This window comes from Vulpes lagopus, chromosome 10 (genome assembly GCF_018345385.1).
Source record: "Vulpes lagopus strain Blue_001 chromosome 10, ASM1834538v1, whole genome shotgun sequence".
Lineage (NCBI taxonomy): Eukaryota > Metazoa > Chordata > Mammalia > Carnivora > Canidae > Vulpes > Vulpes lagopus.
In genome coordinates this window covers 75,012,961-75,030,749 of record NC_054833.1, presented here as the reverse complement: position 1 = coordinate 75,030,749, position 17,789 = coordinate 75,012,961, and the positions used below count along the sequence as shown (strand labels likewise).

At 39.7% G+C, this 17,789-nt stretch overlaps 1 protein-coding gene across 9 annotated transcripts in view; it reads left to right on the top strand.

Annotated features, from left to right (window-relative positions):
- The window catches only part of NFIA (nuclear factor I A), a 375,352-nt gene that overhangs the window by 270,630 nt on the left and 86,933 nt on the right, over window positions 1-17,789 (top strand). For all 9 annotated transcript variants that reach the window (XM_041771086.1, XM_041771087.1, XM_041771085.1 and 6 more), the window contains exon 6: window positions 549-676. In XM_041771086.1, coding sequence (XP_041627020.1) covers window positions 549-676 — 128 coding nt within the window. The remainder of the gene's footprint in view (window positions 1-548; window positions 677-17,789) is intronic.

Sequence of the window (17,789 nt, the reverse complement as noted above, 5' to 3'; positions counted from 1 at the left end):
GCAGCAAATATTTTTAAAATGAACAGATCCAAGTGGAAGATAAGAAAACAGTGGTGAGGGGGGAGAAAAGCAATCCAAGCTCTTCTTGAAAAGCTATCCAAGTTCATAGCAATCTGAGCTATGAACCCCTGATTTTTATCCTTCCTGGGGTGCCAGAGGGATAGACTGATGTCTAGGGACATCACTGAAGTCTAGGCCCTAGGCGCTGCCTGAGGAGACATGAAACGCAGTCTTCCTACAGACACTTGCAGGTGGAGACAGAAGTAGGAGCCTGCCACCAGTTCCTCAAAGGAGAAGGGAACAGGATGTGGTGGCAGCAGCCACTTCAGGGACAATAAAAATCAAACCCAGACACTTGGAACAACACAGACCCAAGACTTTGTTCCACATCCAGTGACTCACTCAACTGAACCAGAGCCTAAAACAGAGTCCTAGAACTCCGAGTTGCCCAGTTGCTTCCTCCTTTGGCTTGCTTTCAGCCAGAGGTGCAATCTCCAAGAGAGGTGGTTTGGATGGCCTTTAAACGTGTACCCGTTGTGTTATTTCAGCTCCACAAAGCGCCTCAAGTCTGTGGAGGATGAAATGGACAGTCCTGGTGAAGAGCCATTTTACACGGGCCAAGGGCGCTCCCCAGGAAGCGGCAGCCAGTCGAGCGGATGGCATGAAGTGGAGCCAGGTAAGCGGGGTGGGCGCTGGGCACGGGGCTGGTGCACACAGTCAGAGAGGCCTGTGGGGGCCGGGCCAGGTGTAGACAGAGGAAGCGGGCCCGAGGCAGTCGACTCAGGCAGCGCCAGTGCTTTGGTATCCAGGTGCAGACCGGCTGGAAGAACCGTGTCTGGTTTTTGGCTCTCACATATTTTTGCCTACCCTACAGTCCCATGTTCATTTGCCCCTGCTTTTGTTTTTAATCCTGAGTGCCTTTGGGAATTGGCTTTTTGGATTATCTTTTAGCAATCTTAAATAAAAATCTGTCAGCATTTTCAACTGGATGGATAATGCTAGGAAGGAGACGAGGGTCCCTGGGCCACAGCTTATGCTTGGATTTTTATAAAATGAGGAGGTGTCAATTTTTTTTTTTCTGTTACTTATCACCATGATGGTTTTTCTATTTCAATGGAATGGCTGGGACACCTGGGTGGCTCAGTGGTTGAGTGTCTGCCTTTGGCTCAGGGAGTGATCCCGGGGTCCTCGGATGGGAGTCCCGCACTGAGCTCCCTGTAGGGAGCTTCCTTCTCCCTCTGCCTGTTCTCTGATGCTCTCTGTGTGTCTCTCATGAATAAATAAATAAAATCTTTGAATGAATGAATGAATGGAACAGCTATCCATCTCTAGTGAACTAAGGTAATGATGACTGTGACCTCCCAGGATAGTCTAGTCTTGGCTCTGGAGTCTTGAGAGGAATGTGAGAAATTTGGCTAGCAGGAGCTTTTTGGAACCTTTCTCAGTGTCTAATCTCCACGTGGGCAAGGGAAAATCTCCCTTACCTTCCTCAATCTGCAAAATCAGATGGAAAGAGAGGGTAGAGTGTGGGCGTTGGACTAGAAAGGCATAGTATAATCCTGGCTCTTTGCTCCTGCTGGCTATGGGATTATGGGCAAGTGACCCAACCTCTCTGAGCATGTTATAATCTGTCAATACTAATAGCTGTTTCAATGCTCTTGAGAGTTAAATAAGGTAACATACATAACCCCTCTAAGAATTACACCTACCTAGCACAGAGTAAATTTGAAACAAAATGTTTTCTGATTATTCTCCCCCACCTAGGCCTCAGAGTGATTCCTTGCAAGAACAGACAAGCACCAAGGAGATTTCTGAACTATCCCTTTTGTCTTCAGATCTTAACTCCTTTCTCTCCTCCCTGACATAGCAAAAAACAATCCCCAGAGGGAACGGCATGAGAGAGATTGGGGGGTCATGGAACTGTAGGGTATCCTGACTGTGGTGGTGGGAATAGGAATCTGTACATGTGTTAACATTCATAGAAATGTATACTTCCTTCCCTGAGCAGTTTTATTGTATGATAATTAAAAACAAAACAAGACAGAACAAAACCTCAGGCAAACCGGCTGAGTCCTTTATCTTGCTCCCTTTACTGAAATGCAGAAATTTCACTTCTACTTACTTCTACTTAATCCTCTCACTCATCCATTCATCCATCTTCATCGGGGAACTTTCTGCCTGGTTCTGGGAACTGAAGGGTGAATGGGAAGGCTCTGGCTTTTGCTTTCAAAGAATTCACAGTTGGGGGTAGGACACAGATGCATAAGGAGATCATTACATGGTGATAGGGGAAGTGCAGGGATGGGGAGATTAGCCTCCATCTTCTCATTATTTCTAATTATTACCAACACAGCATTCAGGGTGTGGGGGATCTTCTATAAAGGTCATACACATCTGCTTTACACCACACTTAGCTGGTGCCAGTTTACCAAGTGGCTAAGAAAGCCAGTCCTAAATGCAAATGAAAATGCTGACTACCCATTGCTGCTAACGGCATCATCATCAGCAAGACCTCAGGATAGTGCCAATGAAAAGTTTATGTGCTATTAAAAAATTAAAAGATGTACAACTTCTTTGAACCCTTTTCAAAAGGCTAATTAGAGTTCTAGCCAGTTCTAGCCCTGCTTCAGTGAAAATCAGAATCAAAATATATAGGTTTCAGGCAGCCTGGGGGATCAGCGGTTTAGCGCTGCCTTCAGCCCAGGGCCTGATCCTGAGACCTGGGATCAAATCCCACATCGGGCTCCCTGCATGGAGCCTGCTTCTCCCTCTGCCTGTGTCTCTCATGAATAAATAAATAAAATCTTTAAAAATATATATATAGGTTTCGTACATGGTGCTTGAATGTTGTACTAATGGGGTTTTATACACATTGAAACTGCTTTACTGCATTGATGTACACGACCCCCCCCACCCAAGACTCTTCTCTGGGTCCTTAAGTAGATTTGGAGGGGGAGAGGGCATATTGGGGGCAGAGAGGGGCAGGTCCAATGCGCAGGATACTTTGACCTTGTGACTTTTTTTTCAAAGTAATTCTATTCATTTTTGCACCTTATGATTAAACAATCATAAATTTTAGCATCTGAATGCCTAGATCCTTTGCAGTCATTAAATAATGAAAGTTTAATAGGCGAATTCTTTTTGGGTAATGATATTATATATCTAGCATAAAAGAGAAATTTCCCCACAATTCTACGTATTCTTGGATTCATTCTCCATCGTCTATCCCTATTTCATTACAGAAAAATGCAGCTTCATGGTATATGTGTTGGGGAATGGGGGAGGACAGTGGGTAAATTTACATTTGGCCATATTCAGCACAGAAAGTCATCATTGAAACAGGGCCTGAGGGGACATTAAAACTCAACCAAAGGATGTTGTACATGTTCGTGGTGACTTTGGTGTCATTAACTCACACCAGCCATTTTAAATGGATAATTTATGCTGCCAGATGGTCCTTTTTGGGGATTTTCCATCTAGCCCAATCCCCTTTTTGGCACAGAGAACACCCTTATGTTGTTCCCTCACTGATCGGGGCCTGCATAGCTTTTCCCCAGGGGTACAGTTCATTGAGTAGGAGGCTTTTAGTGGTTCACTCATGTAAATTACCTTCAGAACATGTTGGGAGTTATATATATCTGAATGCACCAGCAGCCTCTTGGTTGCCTACATTGGGGATAATTCTCTCAAACAAATACTAAAAGATACTTTGTTTATGCCTCAGATGTGACACAGGAAGCAAGGCCTGTACTTACTCCTCACTCAGAGAGCTTTGCATCTGTTTACCTGCCCTCAAATGCTTTTTCAGGACTCCCAGCCAAAAGAGGGCCGAAGGTTGCCAGAAGAGACAAATTTCCTTGAGCAACAGGAAGGCTTTGGAAAGTAAAACAAACCAGACATGCAGTAAATTACATGGGCTCTTTCAAATGTCTTTTGTAGTATCCTGTTCCCCATTAGTTTATCTCAGCACTTTTAGTGCACAGCTCTTATTATCTGGGAAGAAGGGCATAGGAGATGAAAGATGATGTTAGTTTAAGAACATCAGACAACCTCAAGCTGACTTTTGCTTCTCTTACAATGCTGCATTTGTTCCCTCCACTTAGTTTCATTTCCCAGTTATCTCAAAAGTGGGTTAGATTCGAAGCTTTGAAGCTAATCATGCACTGATGAAATGAGTCCTATGAAATTCTATCAAGCAAAAACTCACATACCATCGACTCTTATTTATCTGTACAAATGAAAAATTACAGAGAAACTGATAATGCAAATAAATAGGAAGGAACCCAAGAGGCGCCTACATTGGATCAGACACTGTGCATGGTGCTTTCATATACATGGTGAAAATTATAGTTACGATTGTTTGATTACCTTCTGTATACCAGTTTTTTTAATTACCCTAAATTATGCAAGACAGAATGACCTTGCCTCTGTAGAAATGAAAACAGAATTCTAAAAGGTTAAGTGACTTGTCTCGGGCCACACAGATAGTAAACCTCTGAATCCAGGATCCAAACTTTAACCTAAATCTGAGTTCAGAAGCTAAGTTTTATCTTCCGTGCTCAGTAACCTCTTTTACAATAACACTTATGCTATAAAAGTATAATAATAAAAAACAAAAAAGTAACTCAACAGAAGGAACTGGAAAAATCCCCCACTTTCCTTATGCCAAACCTTTGTCATTTAACCGAAGCCAGAGAAAGAGTGTGGGCTATTTAATGTACATAGGACACAATATATGAGCAAATAGTATTAACTGTTAACAAAGTAAAATATCATTTTTTTCCCATAAAATCAAATCCTCTTCAGCATTCAGGTCTTTGTTCAAATAATATGTCATCAGAGACGTTCCCAATAATCTAAATAGTTGCTCTTTTTCTTGCATCATTCTATAATTCATAACCTGCTTTTCTTTATACCACTATCTACTGCTGTTGTCTGTGTTGTCTCTGGAGAGTGGACATTCCATGAGCAGTGGGACTTAGTCTTTCTTTTCCACGGCTGTATCACCAGCGTCCATAACAGCATCTGGCACTTAATAGGTGCTCAATAAATATTAATTGATTGAATGAGTGGAGCCTAACAAAGCAGAGGATTTGGTGTGTTTTCAATAAATCTAAAAACAGAATTTGCCACCAATAATCCTCCTAGAATTGATGTTTGCTATATTCTCAATCCGTCAGCTGTTATTTAGCCAAATCCAATTATTAACAAGTAGTAATCAAAATAATCTCTCAGCCTCAACCATGGGTCCCATTGACAAGTAATGGTGTGCCAACCTTTATTTCAAGTATCCCTTGCCTTAAAGGGTATTCCTTTGAGTGAATCAAACCTTTTTTAAAGAGAATTGTTTTCTCTTTAAGATAATTCAATATTAAAAGCTCTATATCAAGAACCACAATTGTGAGTTTTTGTAGAATATTTAATATAACCACCCTGATTTATGTCTAAAGTGTTTCAGATTTCCCTATCAGATTTTCTCTTCTACAAGTGCAAGGAACATCCATATGAGACACTATCAGCTCTCTATCATAGGAGTCATAACCTTGCTACTCGAAGTGTGGTTGGAGGACTGGCAATATGGCATCGCCTCAGATCTTATTAAAAATGCAGGATTTCAGGAGGCACCTGGATGGCTCAGTCAGTTGAGCTTTAACTCTTGATTTCTGCTCAGGTCATGATCTTGGGATCATGAGATGGAGCCCTGCATCAGGCTCCACACTCAGTACAGAGTCTGCTTATCCCTCTCCCTCTGCTGCTGTCTCTGTCTGTCTCTCTCAAATAAATAAAATCAGAATTTCAGGTCCCAGACCTGAACTGAATATTAACCCAGACCAACTGAATATTAACAGTTAGTGATGTTTATCTGGGTGATATTTATACATGTTAGGGATTAAAAAGCACTGATCTAGCCCTTCCCTTGGCTCTCACCACTCAATCTTTGTCTGGAGGCAAAGTAGGTATCATGGGATACTCTCCAACCTACCTCCCTACTTTAAATAAGAATGCCTTTAACATTTTTCTGGATAGGTAAAAACCTAACCTATTTTAAAACATCAGAGAGGGTAGTACACTCATGCAGTGACTCATGCAGTGTTTAGATACCTCACTGCATGAAAGAACATTCTCCGTATCTTTCTCTCTGTCTCTGTCTCTCTCTCTCATCTTTCTCTACTTTAAGTGCATGAAGAATGGCCAATCAGTATAATTCAAGTCAAACCAAGTCATGGAATCTTTATTAAGCGCTGACTGAGTGCAGTATGGAGTACGTACAGAGATGACCCCATCAAGTCCCTGTCTTCGAGGACAAATCAGATTTCTTCAGTTGTCAGTCACTATCCGTATGATGAGAACTGTTGTTTCTGGCCCATCTCTGTCACAGGGTTGCCACAATCAGATGAGGTAATGAACTTGAACTTCCCTTCCAAGTGCCAGAATCCCTTTTAAAAGTTAATGTTCTCTAATCATGTGAAGTATCATTAGGATTATATTCAGCAAATGGTAGTTGAAAGCAGGCAGGTTTAAATCCCTTAGAAGGAAAAGAAGAGTTGTTCAGTTTGGCTGGAGAATAGAGGACACTTCCCCCAAAAGGCAGCCATGGAACTAGGTTTCAGCTGGAACCCAGATGAGAAACAGTCACCAACTTGAAAGTGAGACTTGATATTCCTCAGCCTTTTAATCATTAGTATATATAAATTTAAGTGTTCTTCCTGTATCTTTCTTCCTGAGTTGAAAGGCAGCTTTGTGGTTGTCCTGTGAGCCTTCTCAGGTTCTGTGTCCCCAAAAGCGACTCATTTAAGGGTCTAGTGCACTTCATAGATTACCGAGTAGCACCATTTACTGCATTTGAGACCACAGCTGCCTCAAGCACGTACGTTTTCGTGAAGTTCCAGAAGAGGTGAAGATCATTTTTTATTGTGAAAAAGCATGAAATTGTAGGACTTTTGAGTGAAGTTTAGTACTGTGCTTGAAAACAGGAGTAAGAGACTCCTGAATTTCTCTCCTGTAGAAAAATGGTCAGAAATAGCATGCTTTCAATTATACCATGATTGTCAAACCTTACTAACAGACACCATTACGTTCGCCAAGACATCAGAAGTTCTAAACAGTTCAGTGAAAAGTTTTTAAAGTCAAACTTGATAAATAGTAAGTTTAGTTCTAGCTATCCGTTTAAAAACTTTCAGCAATAAAGTTCTTCTGGAGATAAACTTCTTCCCAAAGGCTAAGTAGTCTTCATTTTTGAAGGTCAGAATGCAGTAACATGCTGTCTGTTCTTCATGATCGTTAAGTAAAGAAATACATTTTTTAATGGCATTTGTAGAAGAATATCTTTGTAAACATCTGGTCAGCCACTAGCCTGGGACCTGTTAGACCCAGAGTTCAGTGTCACAGTGACTGGGAGCACGGTTGGATTTTGCAGGCTTCTGTTCATTCACTGTCATGTTAAATACTGCATGTTAGGTTCACTTGGGTTCCCAACTCTGCTGGTCCTAATTTGACTGCCAACCGCCATTCATCAATTGTAAGAATGGGCCAAGTTTACCAACTTAAACATGTAGCTGAGACACATAGGAGGAGGCCCATTATCAATGCCAATAAAAAGGCAGCAGGCTGGTAACAAAAGTACATTGATCACAGACACTGCTGCACTAGCATATATTAAGGACAATGATTAAATCTCCCACCGTCTCCCGTTTTAATAGGAATAGTCACTGTTACAGAACACTGCCATAGGATCAATGTCTTGGCTTTTCTTCTGCATTTATGGAGCAGTGGGAAAGCATCATTCTGTGGCAACGTTCTCTTCCATTATCCCTTTAATATTGGCACCTGCTCATTAGAGACTGGTACACCAGGGAGCACGGGTATGATAGCAAGGGGGCTGTTCTTTAGTGACCCTCCTCTATCAGAGAAATTTTATCCAAACAAGGTTTTATGACAGGAAAGCTATATTCCACAATGAGCACTCTAACCATCTTTCCCACAAATGTCCTTACTTTATTTATCAAAGCTGGGTTTTTTTTTTTTAAGGCCAAATTAAGGCCTAAAATAACCTATTGTAATTGGAGTCCAAAAGGTTACCTATAAAAAGAAAAATAACTTCTCACATAACTATACCATATAAGAGAAAACATGGGCAAAAAATATACTGTTCTGTTCTTGAAGCCTCCTATATAGTACCTGGCACAGGGTATCCATTCGATCAATATATGTTGAATAAATAAATGAATAATAAGATGGAGACCACACATGTCTGATCTCACCCTGCGAGTAGGGCGAAGCGCTCAGGAAGCAGAGCGCTGCATACATTTGTTGTGTGAATGAGTGCGGCTCCTCTTGCATCAGAACCCAGATGCACAGTCTCGTGAATACAGAAGCTCCCAGGAAAACAGATGCTGCATCTCAGCTGGGCTCGTCTGAGTAAATGAATTATCCAAATCTCCAAATTTTTAATTTCATGTTTGAAACTGAGGCTGTGTAAATATTCCAGAAAGAAGGAAGGAAGAGATGTAGCGTCTACCTTGGATCTGGATGTTCAGTCTTCTGCCCTGCCTCATTCCCGTTTCCATTTTCAGCACAACCCTGGTGGCCTCGGTTAGCAAAGTGCTGGCTCATCCTGTGGCCCTATTTAGCATGTTGGAAGGAGGAACTGCAAGGCACATTTCATTCCAGCCACAGCAATCTTCACAGGCTCACTGAGGAGGGAGGAAATAAGAGTGAAATAGAACATATTTCTGAAGAGAAAAAAGTGCAAATTAAGAATCAAAACTCTACGATTCTTGCATTTTGCCACAAACCCAACCTGCCTGGGGGTTCCAGCAAACTACTTCTCTGATTTTTCATTTCCTTATATGTGAACACTGGGGACAATAAAGCAGCCCAGCCTGTATGATTTATAGCTTTGAAATGATCAAATAGATGTTAATAAAAGTAGGAGCTACCATTTATTAAGCACCAGCTGTGTGCAAGGTACTGTGCATGGCACCAGACATAGAGTACTTTTAGCATATGTAAAGTATACTTCATGAACCATAAAGCTTTATATGAATACTATTTATCTTTTTGTTTTAGTGAATACTTTGAAAACGCTGAAGTGCTATGAGTTTAAGGTACAAGCATACCTCATTTTATTGTGCTTTGCTTTATTGCATTTTTTTTAGATACTGTGTCTTTAACAAAGGTTTGTTGCAACTCTGCATTGAGCAAGTTTCTCGGCATCATTTTTCCACCAGGCTTTGCTCACTGCTTGTCTGTGTCATATTTTGGTAATTTTTGCAACATTGAAAGCTTTTTCATCATTGGATTGGATATGGTGATCTGTGATCAGTGGCAGGAAGCTTAGATGGTGATTAGCATAGTAATATTTTTAAATTAAGGCATATACATTATTTTTAGACATAATTTTTTAGACAATGCACTATAGTACTCTTAGTGGACTATAGTCTAGTGTAAACATAACTTTTATATGCATTGGGGAGCCAAAAAATTCATTTGCCTTGCTTTTTTTTGCAATATTTGCTGTATCATGGTGGTCTGGAACCAAACCTGCATCATGCCTGAGGTATGCCTGTACATGAAATTAAATGGAAAATATATTGTATGTGTCTGTGTCTACTGTATGCCAAGCACTGTGCTGCTGATAGAGGGAAAGATGAATAAGTAAACCAAGACGGACCTTGCCCTCAAAGTGTTTACACCAGCAAAGGAAGGAGGGCTAAGTGCTTAACCAAGTACCCAGTGGCTGCAATACAGGTATGAGTATGCTAAGATTCATGCAGGTTAGGAGTTTCTTCATTGGCTTGGACCACAGTCCTCCACTGTAACTGCTTGAAAAGACTAGTGCATCAACCATTCCATTATTAAAGGAGTATCAATAAATACTAGTCCTGGGACGCCGGGGTGGCTCAGCGGTTTAGCGCCTGCCTTCAGCTCAGGGCGTGATCCTGGAGTCCCGGGATCGAGTCCCACATCGGGCTCCCTGCATGGAGCCTGCTTCTCTCTCTGCCTGGGTCTCTGTCTCTCTCTGTGTCTCTCATGAATAAATAAACAAAATCTTAAAAAAAAAAAAAAAGACTAGTCCCTATTTCCTTCCCTTTGTAATACCTGCCTTTCTTTTATCTCTAAAAAGCATGTGAAAAACCAGTATACTAGAAAACTCTCAGGAAGTGTGCAAGGCAATGCCATCTGACTCCAGCAAAAGATCTTTCTGTATCCATGGACTCAAATCTGCCTTCCTGACACAGAGTTTTCTGATTTGTGAGTAATGAAATTGGGTAGAATCTAAGCAAATGCTTACTTAGAGGAAACACAGTTATTCTGAATTGACACTAAATTCACTGAAGGGAAAAATAACCAGAAAGTATAGTTGGAAGAGAAGAAACAAAAGGGATAGGTAGATAGGCAGGCAGATCAGACTTACTTAAGAGTTTGCTATACTGGTTTTCCTGCATCTCATAAATGTTATTGTATCTAGCATTATTAAATATTTGTAGAACTCCAACAGAAGGTAGTTTTTTTAACCTCTAATATAAAGAAAAAAATTCTTTAGTGTTCTTGCTTCCTTTGTTCTATGAAACACAATGTAGGTGTTTCATAGACTCAGATAATACCACAATTTAATTAACAATGAAAGATAAATTGACCTATGTTCTATCATTGGAATGCTGATGAAATTTTAAGAGTTTGTAAGTAACAATTAATGTTTATTGAGCACTTACTATGGGCCAGACATTGTTCTAAGAGAGGGAGAGAAAGAGATTTAATTTGTAAAAAAAATTATACAGGTAAATCATAAATCTGTTGTCTGACTTCCTTCTCTCTCTCCTACATTTTTCTATTTTTCCCACATATTGGTTATTCTAGTTAAATGCTAAACAATCAAATACAACACCATTGGTCTATATAAGCATAAAGTTTACTCTTTTTGTGGCCATCAATGTCTTCAATAAAGTAGATTTTTAATGCTCCAGAATAGGGGCTTTTTATATGGGGAGTATGAGAGAAAGGAAGAAGCCTTCCTGCCCATGCAGACCTCAAGAGTCAGTAGCTTTGCTGCCGTGCTGTGTGGCACCTTCTGATGCGGTTGTGCACACATCCCAATCACTTTCCTGCTTGGCAGAGGATTACAATAATGCCTATTTATCCAACTCTATCCATCCAAGGATTTCAAATACATCATAAACTCATCAATTAATCAAAGATGTGGCACCCATTTTGAGATGATGGGTGAATTACATCCTACAGGATTACGAGAAATGCTCACATTGGCATAGTAAATCAGGGGCTGTTTCCTGATAGATTCCTGAACAATAGAAGTCCTAACACGGAGAGGGTTCTCTCCAGCACTGAGTCACAAGGTGTGTCTCTCAAATAGGGGAAAACGTCAGGAATTAAAAAGCCACTTTATGTCATAGCATCATTTAACCTTACAAAGAATTAAACTCCGATAAAAAAAAATTAAAAAGCTGGATCTGTTGAAATACAGTTGACTGGCTTGCCTCCCCAGGGTAAAGTAATACTGACCTCATGATTGAAAACCCCTCTGAAACTGCTGGATTTAAAATACTGGCCTCCTCCAGCTCTTGGTACTCTGGTCTGTTTGGAGTGAGGAGCTTTGTGTTGTGATCCAGTGCCGTGAGCCCACTGTGGAGGATGGGCTTTCCAGACAGCTGTGAATGTTCAGTACTCATCCAGAGGCTACCCCAGCTATTCTGGGGTTTTAATGTGGTCCACACTGCATTTATTGCCCTTCATTTTGAAGAAATGTGCCAATCTTTAGGGATTGTCTGTAATGACAGGTTGTTGAAGTTTTCATTGGCATTGTTGGAAATGCACTCAAGTCATTAGAAATTCAAGGAACGACAGCCCAATATCCATTTCTAATCTGAAGTGTCCTCTGTAATACCAGATTACTCTGCCTTTTTAGGTAATCCCAACCCAGAAATCACTTCACGGTGATTCGCTTCCAAGATTACTGAATTCTAAGATATCACGATTACTTAATGACTCCATGCCAGTCCGAATTTGCCATCTGCCTTTCAGCCATTTCATGAACCCAACTGAAGTGAGGGTTTACCAAAATGGCTGTGCACCATCTCTTATGTTTTAACACTCTTTAGGGACTGATTTAAGCGGCTCTTCATGTTCTTATGTCAAAATACATATGTAAGGATTAAAAGTAGTATGGGTTGCATAAGAGTGCTTTTCAGGGCCAGTTATTCTTTGATATTTATCACTTCATAGTGGTGACACCTGCTTCTAATTTTAAGAGTTCTCTTTTTCAGTGGGTGATTTTTTTTTTCTTTTCAGAAAAGAAATCTTATCCTCAAAAGACTTAACTGGTGATTTTTCTCCTTTTGATGTGCTTGATATTTTTATGAGTTTGTCCATCAGCATTGAAGCCTTAACATGCCTTTAGTTTAAAAAAAAAAAATCCTTATAACACATCATCATTATATTAGGTTACCTCAATTTATGTCCTAGCCACACATTTGGAGACTTTTCCAGAGATATAATTTGTTATAAATGTCATTATTTGCCACTTGGACTACGTGATAATTGTCTGAATTTGACTAAAGCCATAGGAATAAACTCTGCCTTGTGGGAGCAGTTCAGCAATACATTCAGTATGTGTATTTGGTTGTTTTTTTTTTTTTTTTTTTACAACCAGGGACACGATTGATGACAACTGTCATTTGAGATTGGTGAGTGGAAGGAAAAAAAAGAGAGGACCCGAGTTTTGTCTATTTAGACACATATGAAAATAATCCTTTGGTTTGAGGGTAGCCAGCCCACTTGTAGAACCCAATGTGGTTTGCTTTTCAGATTTTATCTTGTGTAAGGACCTTTTCCTAATAGATGCTGGATGAAGTTAATTATATGAGTAGAAGAAGCTGCAAAAGATGGTATATTGCTAGCAACCCATTCTGATTGGCCCATGGGGAGTTGTCTGTATAAAATTGGATCCTTGTGTTGGGTTCCAAAAAAAAAGGTGTGAATATGAAGGAGAAGTGCTAAATCATGACTCCAGAGAAAATGTCGGCCACGAGCAGTTTTTAGTTTAAGTGAAAACCAAACTTTAGGATTTGGACAAATAAGACAAGGAGAAAAAAGCGTGAATCATTAACTCCCAACATAAAAAAGCATGACAGTGATCAAGTTTCCACCAACCCTAAGTAAGAGACTCAGTGAAGACTGAGTGAATGGAACTAACTTGTTGACTTAATTGATATGAAAAACTTTGCCAAGTATTTACCCTTAGTGTCATATAAGTAATTTTTAATAAAATATTTCCAAGATACGAAGACAGTTAAGAAAACAGCATGGTTTTTAATCATTGCACTCATAAGTAAATGGATCTATCATTACGTTGTCACAAAGAATGACAGTGAGCAGAAACATGCTGCTAATCCCTCTCAGATAAGTATTCAATGTAATTAGACAGACAACGTCTCTTGGGTTGAGTGTAGCATTAATCAGGAGAAGTGCAACTTTACAGAGTTTTTTTTTCTGATATGTCATTGTTAAAAAAAGAAACGACTTTGTCAGATATTGCTTCAGAAAATGATTTATGCGGCTGTGCACAGTTATTTCCCTTTGTAATCTTTATTTTGTGTTTTAATGGTGTTTAGTAACAGTGTGGTCCTTTTGCATCCACAGAGCTGCCTTTGAGGTTAGTGGTTCCTTTTGTCTTGCATAATGAACATAACATAAAGTGTTTTGAAGCTTTCAAATGACCTGTTGGCTCATCTATTGAAAGTGAAGGCTGAACTCTTTATTTTTTTAAGTATTTTATTTATTTATTCATGAGAGACACAGAGAGAGGCAGAGACACAGGCAGAGGGAGAAGCAGGCTCCCTATGGAGAGCCTGATGCGGGACTCCATCCTAGGACCCTGGGATCATGACCTGAGCCCAAAGCAGACGCTCAACCACTGAGCCACCCAGGTGCCCCAGGCAGAACTCTTGAAGAGAGAGGTTTTCCTTTTATAAAGAAAGGGCTGGGAGTTTTCTGCATTAAATAATAACTCAAGAGAGAACCTCTTTTGTGAAAAATTTCATGTTAAGATGATGGAATGTGTTGCCCCCTTGCAGCATCCATAGGCACTGCCTTTAAACACACACAGACACACACACACACACACACACACACACACACACACCAAAACCCATTTCCTTTGGCTGTGTAGCATCCAGCTTGAACTATGAACCACTGCATAGTTATAAAGTCGTATCATTTCTGCTCCTTGCACGGCTCTATCTTCCCACTTTCTCGGTGACTCTCAAAGGCCTTTGATGGCAAAGAATAGGGTTATCGAAGGATGGTGGGCAGATTTCACTAAGTAACAGGTGGAGGTCAAAGTAGTTTATTTGTGAGGATGAACACAGTACAGAGATGAAAAATCAAATGCTTGCCATAATAAGGTTTAGCAAGAAAATGCTGACTACACTAAGCTCAGATTCTAGCTGACAGAACCTTTTCTAGTGTTCATTACTTGATTTCACAGTTCAAGCAATTTGAAGAGGCCTAAAATTCTATTTCTTTTTTCCCCTATGAAATGTTCCAATCAGTTTCAAATTTTACCTTAAGTAAAGTGATGGGCATTGTGCTTGTGTCCAAGGAGTACTGGGATTAATAGTACAGGCATAGCCCAAACATGGAAGTGCAGGCATACCCCAAACATGGAAGCTCACAGACAACATCTTTAAAATTAAATTTTATCAGTAAGATCCTTAAACACCAAGCTTTCAATCATGTTCTGACAGAAATGAGCATATTTTAATAAACACTTAACTTCACATCATTGAAACTAGTATTCTAGGTAGAGAAAAATATCTATAAAGGTGTTCACTAGGCTTGAGCACCGATTATCCCCAGCCTGTTGGGAAGTTGGGAGGAGAGGGCTATTGGTTCCCCCCACCTATATATAATTTTGTATTTGTATAGTGTATATGTTTTACTCTGTGTCTTGCAAAAGAGCTATACATATAAAAGTAAGGTTTGCCTGCTGTATAACAATAGGACCAGAAGTAAAAAATTATTTGGTGGCATATAGATCATAGAACTTCCTGCAATGGTGCAAATGTTCTCTTTACTGTCCAGCATTTTAACAACTAGCCAAATACGGCTTTTGAGCACTTGAAATGTGGCTATGCTGAGCAACTGAATTTTTAAATTCATTTAATTTTAATTAATTTAAATTTAAGTAGCCACATGTGGCTAGTAGCTACCATATTGGATAGGGCATATATGAACCAAACATATGTATGATTGAGTTTTTTACTTTTCAGCTGGGTATCTAGGCACGATGAATAAAACATTATGCTATACTATACTGTATTTATTTTTTATGCAAAGGAAATTATTTGGTTTTCTCAGTAATTTCTTGTTTATTCTTAGTCCTCTGTGAATGTGTGTGAGTGCTATGTTGAGCCAAAATCAATCCTCCCCTGAACACATGGAAGGATGGGATAGTTAGAAAGAGGATGGGATGGGTAGGGAATCTCGAACTTGTTAAGTGGTAGGAGCATGAAATATAATGTTTTAAACTTTGGTCCTGACAGTGAAGTGTCTGTATGTACCCTCAAAGGAGAGAAAATCCCCTAAAAAATCAGGAAACTTTAACATTGGCCCAAGAACCAGATCTTTGTATGACATTTTCCTCATGTCTATTCTTTATTCTCTTGGGTTGTAAATTTTCACTCACAAATGAACGTTTGGAATACATTAGAGAACTCATCATTTCTTTTCTCCTGAATAATCCATATAATTTTTACTCCATTCTCCCATTTTTAAAAATTAAAGAAATTGCTTGTATGCAAGCCTCTTAAATTACCTGAACTTCTTTATGATGTGCTAATTCTTTTGGGGGCCCTTTCAGCTCATCTTAAATGGGTGCATATAGAATAAGAAGGATAAACCTCAGAAGCTATATTAACTTCCATTTTATTCTCCCCATCATAAAAATGATTTTAAGACATTTCTATTCACTGAAAAAGGTTAAAAGTCAAAATAGTCTGAATGTTTTACTTTTTTTTTTTATTGTTGAGCATGTTAACCATAATAAATTACGTTGGAATGAACCATAATGGATTTTATCATTAGGACACAAATCTAAGATGAGTGCAGGATCTTGAACTACCTCCTCATATCACACAGCATGTGTTACTACCCAGAGGAATGGAATGGCCCTTTAACTGTGGGATTAATCTGTGCAATCAGATCCTTTATTTAGCATCATGGTTGGTGATTCTTTCATCACAAGGTGCAGAGGAGACGGTCCTGGGAAGGTCCCCTTCTTGCCTATGTGCCAGCTGCCAGAGAGTGCTGCATTCTCTCTATTGGGAGGAGATGAGTCCAAGCATAAATTTGCTGGTGGTAGATGACTTGCAAAATATGGTATGGGTACGTCAATCAACTTTGATCCTGAGCTTGAGAAATGGGGCTGAAATGTATGTTGATACTGTTAGTGTGACAGATATGACTGGGGCGCCCATTGCCTACACTTAGACTTGGAGATGTAAGGGAATCTGAAGAACAGCCATAGTAGTGGTTAGCACACCATTTAGGCTATAGACACATATTTGAGTATCATTAATGTGCTCGGTTTTAAACCAGCTTGTGATTAGTCTGTGTGAGTAAGATAGATAAATAATCGGAACTTTTTTCAGGAAGAGGTATCTTGGCAGAGCAGCACCCTGGAAGTGAGAAGAGCTCTGGTTCAAGACCAGCTCCTCCAAGTAGTTGATTGTGTAGCCCTTCGCCTTCCTCAGGACTTCCCTTCCTCCGTTATCCTCTGAGTCTTTGCTTTCTGCCCATCTGTCAAGCAAGCGTGCTTTACTGCCTCCCGTCTTCGGGAAGCTCTGCCTGCTGACCCCCCAACTCCATACTTACTACCCTATTATCTGCTTCCCTCTACAGACTCATTCTAGGAAGAATTGACTCTGCCCATTTTCCCTTCTTCATTCCTGATTTTGTAAACCACTCTGACCTATCTTCCATGTACCTTCCTCTCCTGGAGGTCATTTTTTCTCATTATACATGACCTCTCAATAGCGTTCGACTCACTCCATCACAGCCTTCTCCTTGAAATACTTAGAGTTTGTAACACTGTGATTTCCTATGAGTTCGGTGACTCAGCTAAGTTGCCTATTTTGACACTGACTTCAGTAGCTCAGGGGCCTCTCTTGATGGCAAGACTTACTGAATCCTAGATAACTGTGTGTGTTAGACTTTACCTCTGGTTGAGGTATTCCTGCACTATAACATACACAAGGCTTATAAAATACCAGTGGATCCTAAAAAGAAGACTTTTGATCCTCATGTTTGCAGGAGGCTTTATAGAGGAGGTAACTTGTTGAACAGGCAAGAAGCCTCTTGTATATATTAAATGTATGTATTTACTATTTTACAATTTTAACATTTTTGGGTCATTATGTTCTTCTAAGTCTATGCAATATTTATGTCTTGGAGGTTCCATCTTAGAATGACTGCTAATAAATGCAATATAGTTAATAAAAGTCCTAACTAATCCCTACTAATTAATGCCAAGAAAAACCTTTGGTATATAAGACAAGATAATTCCTAGTATACTTCGGAGTTGTTTTTATTTTTTGCATGTTTTTATTTTTTTGGATAACCAAATTAGAAACTTCAACTATAAATATACTTTATTGACTTAAATAGGACACAATTTTTATAATATACAAGGGAAACTATATGAGGCAGTGTGGTGTATTATAAAACATACAAGCTTTAGAACCAGAGATCTGGGTCTAAAATACCATTTAATA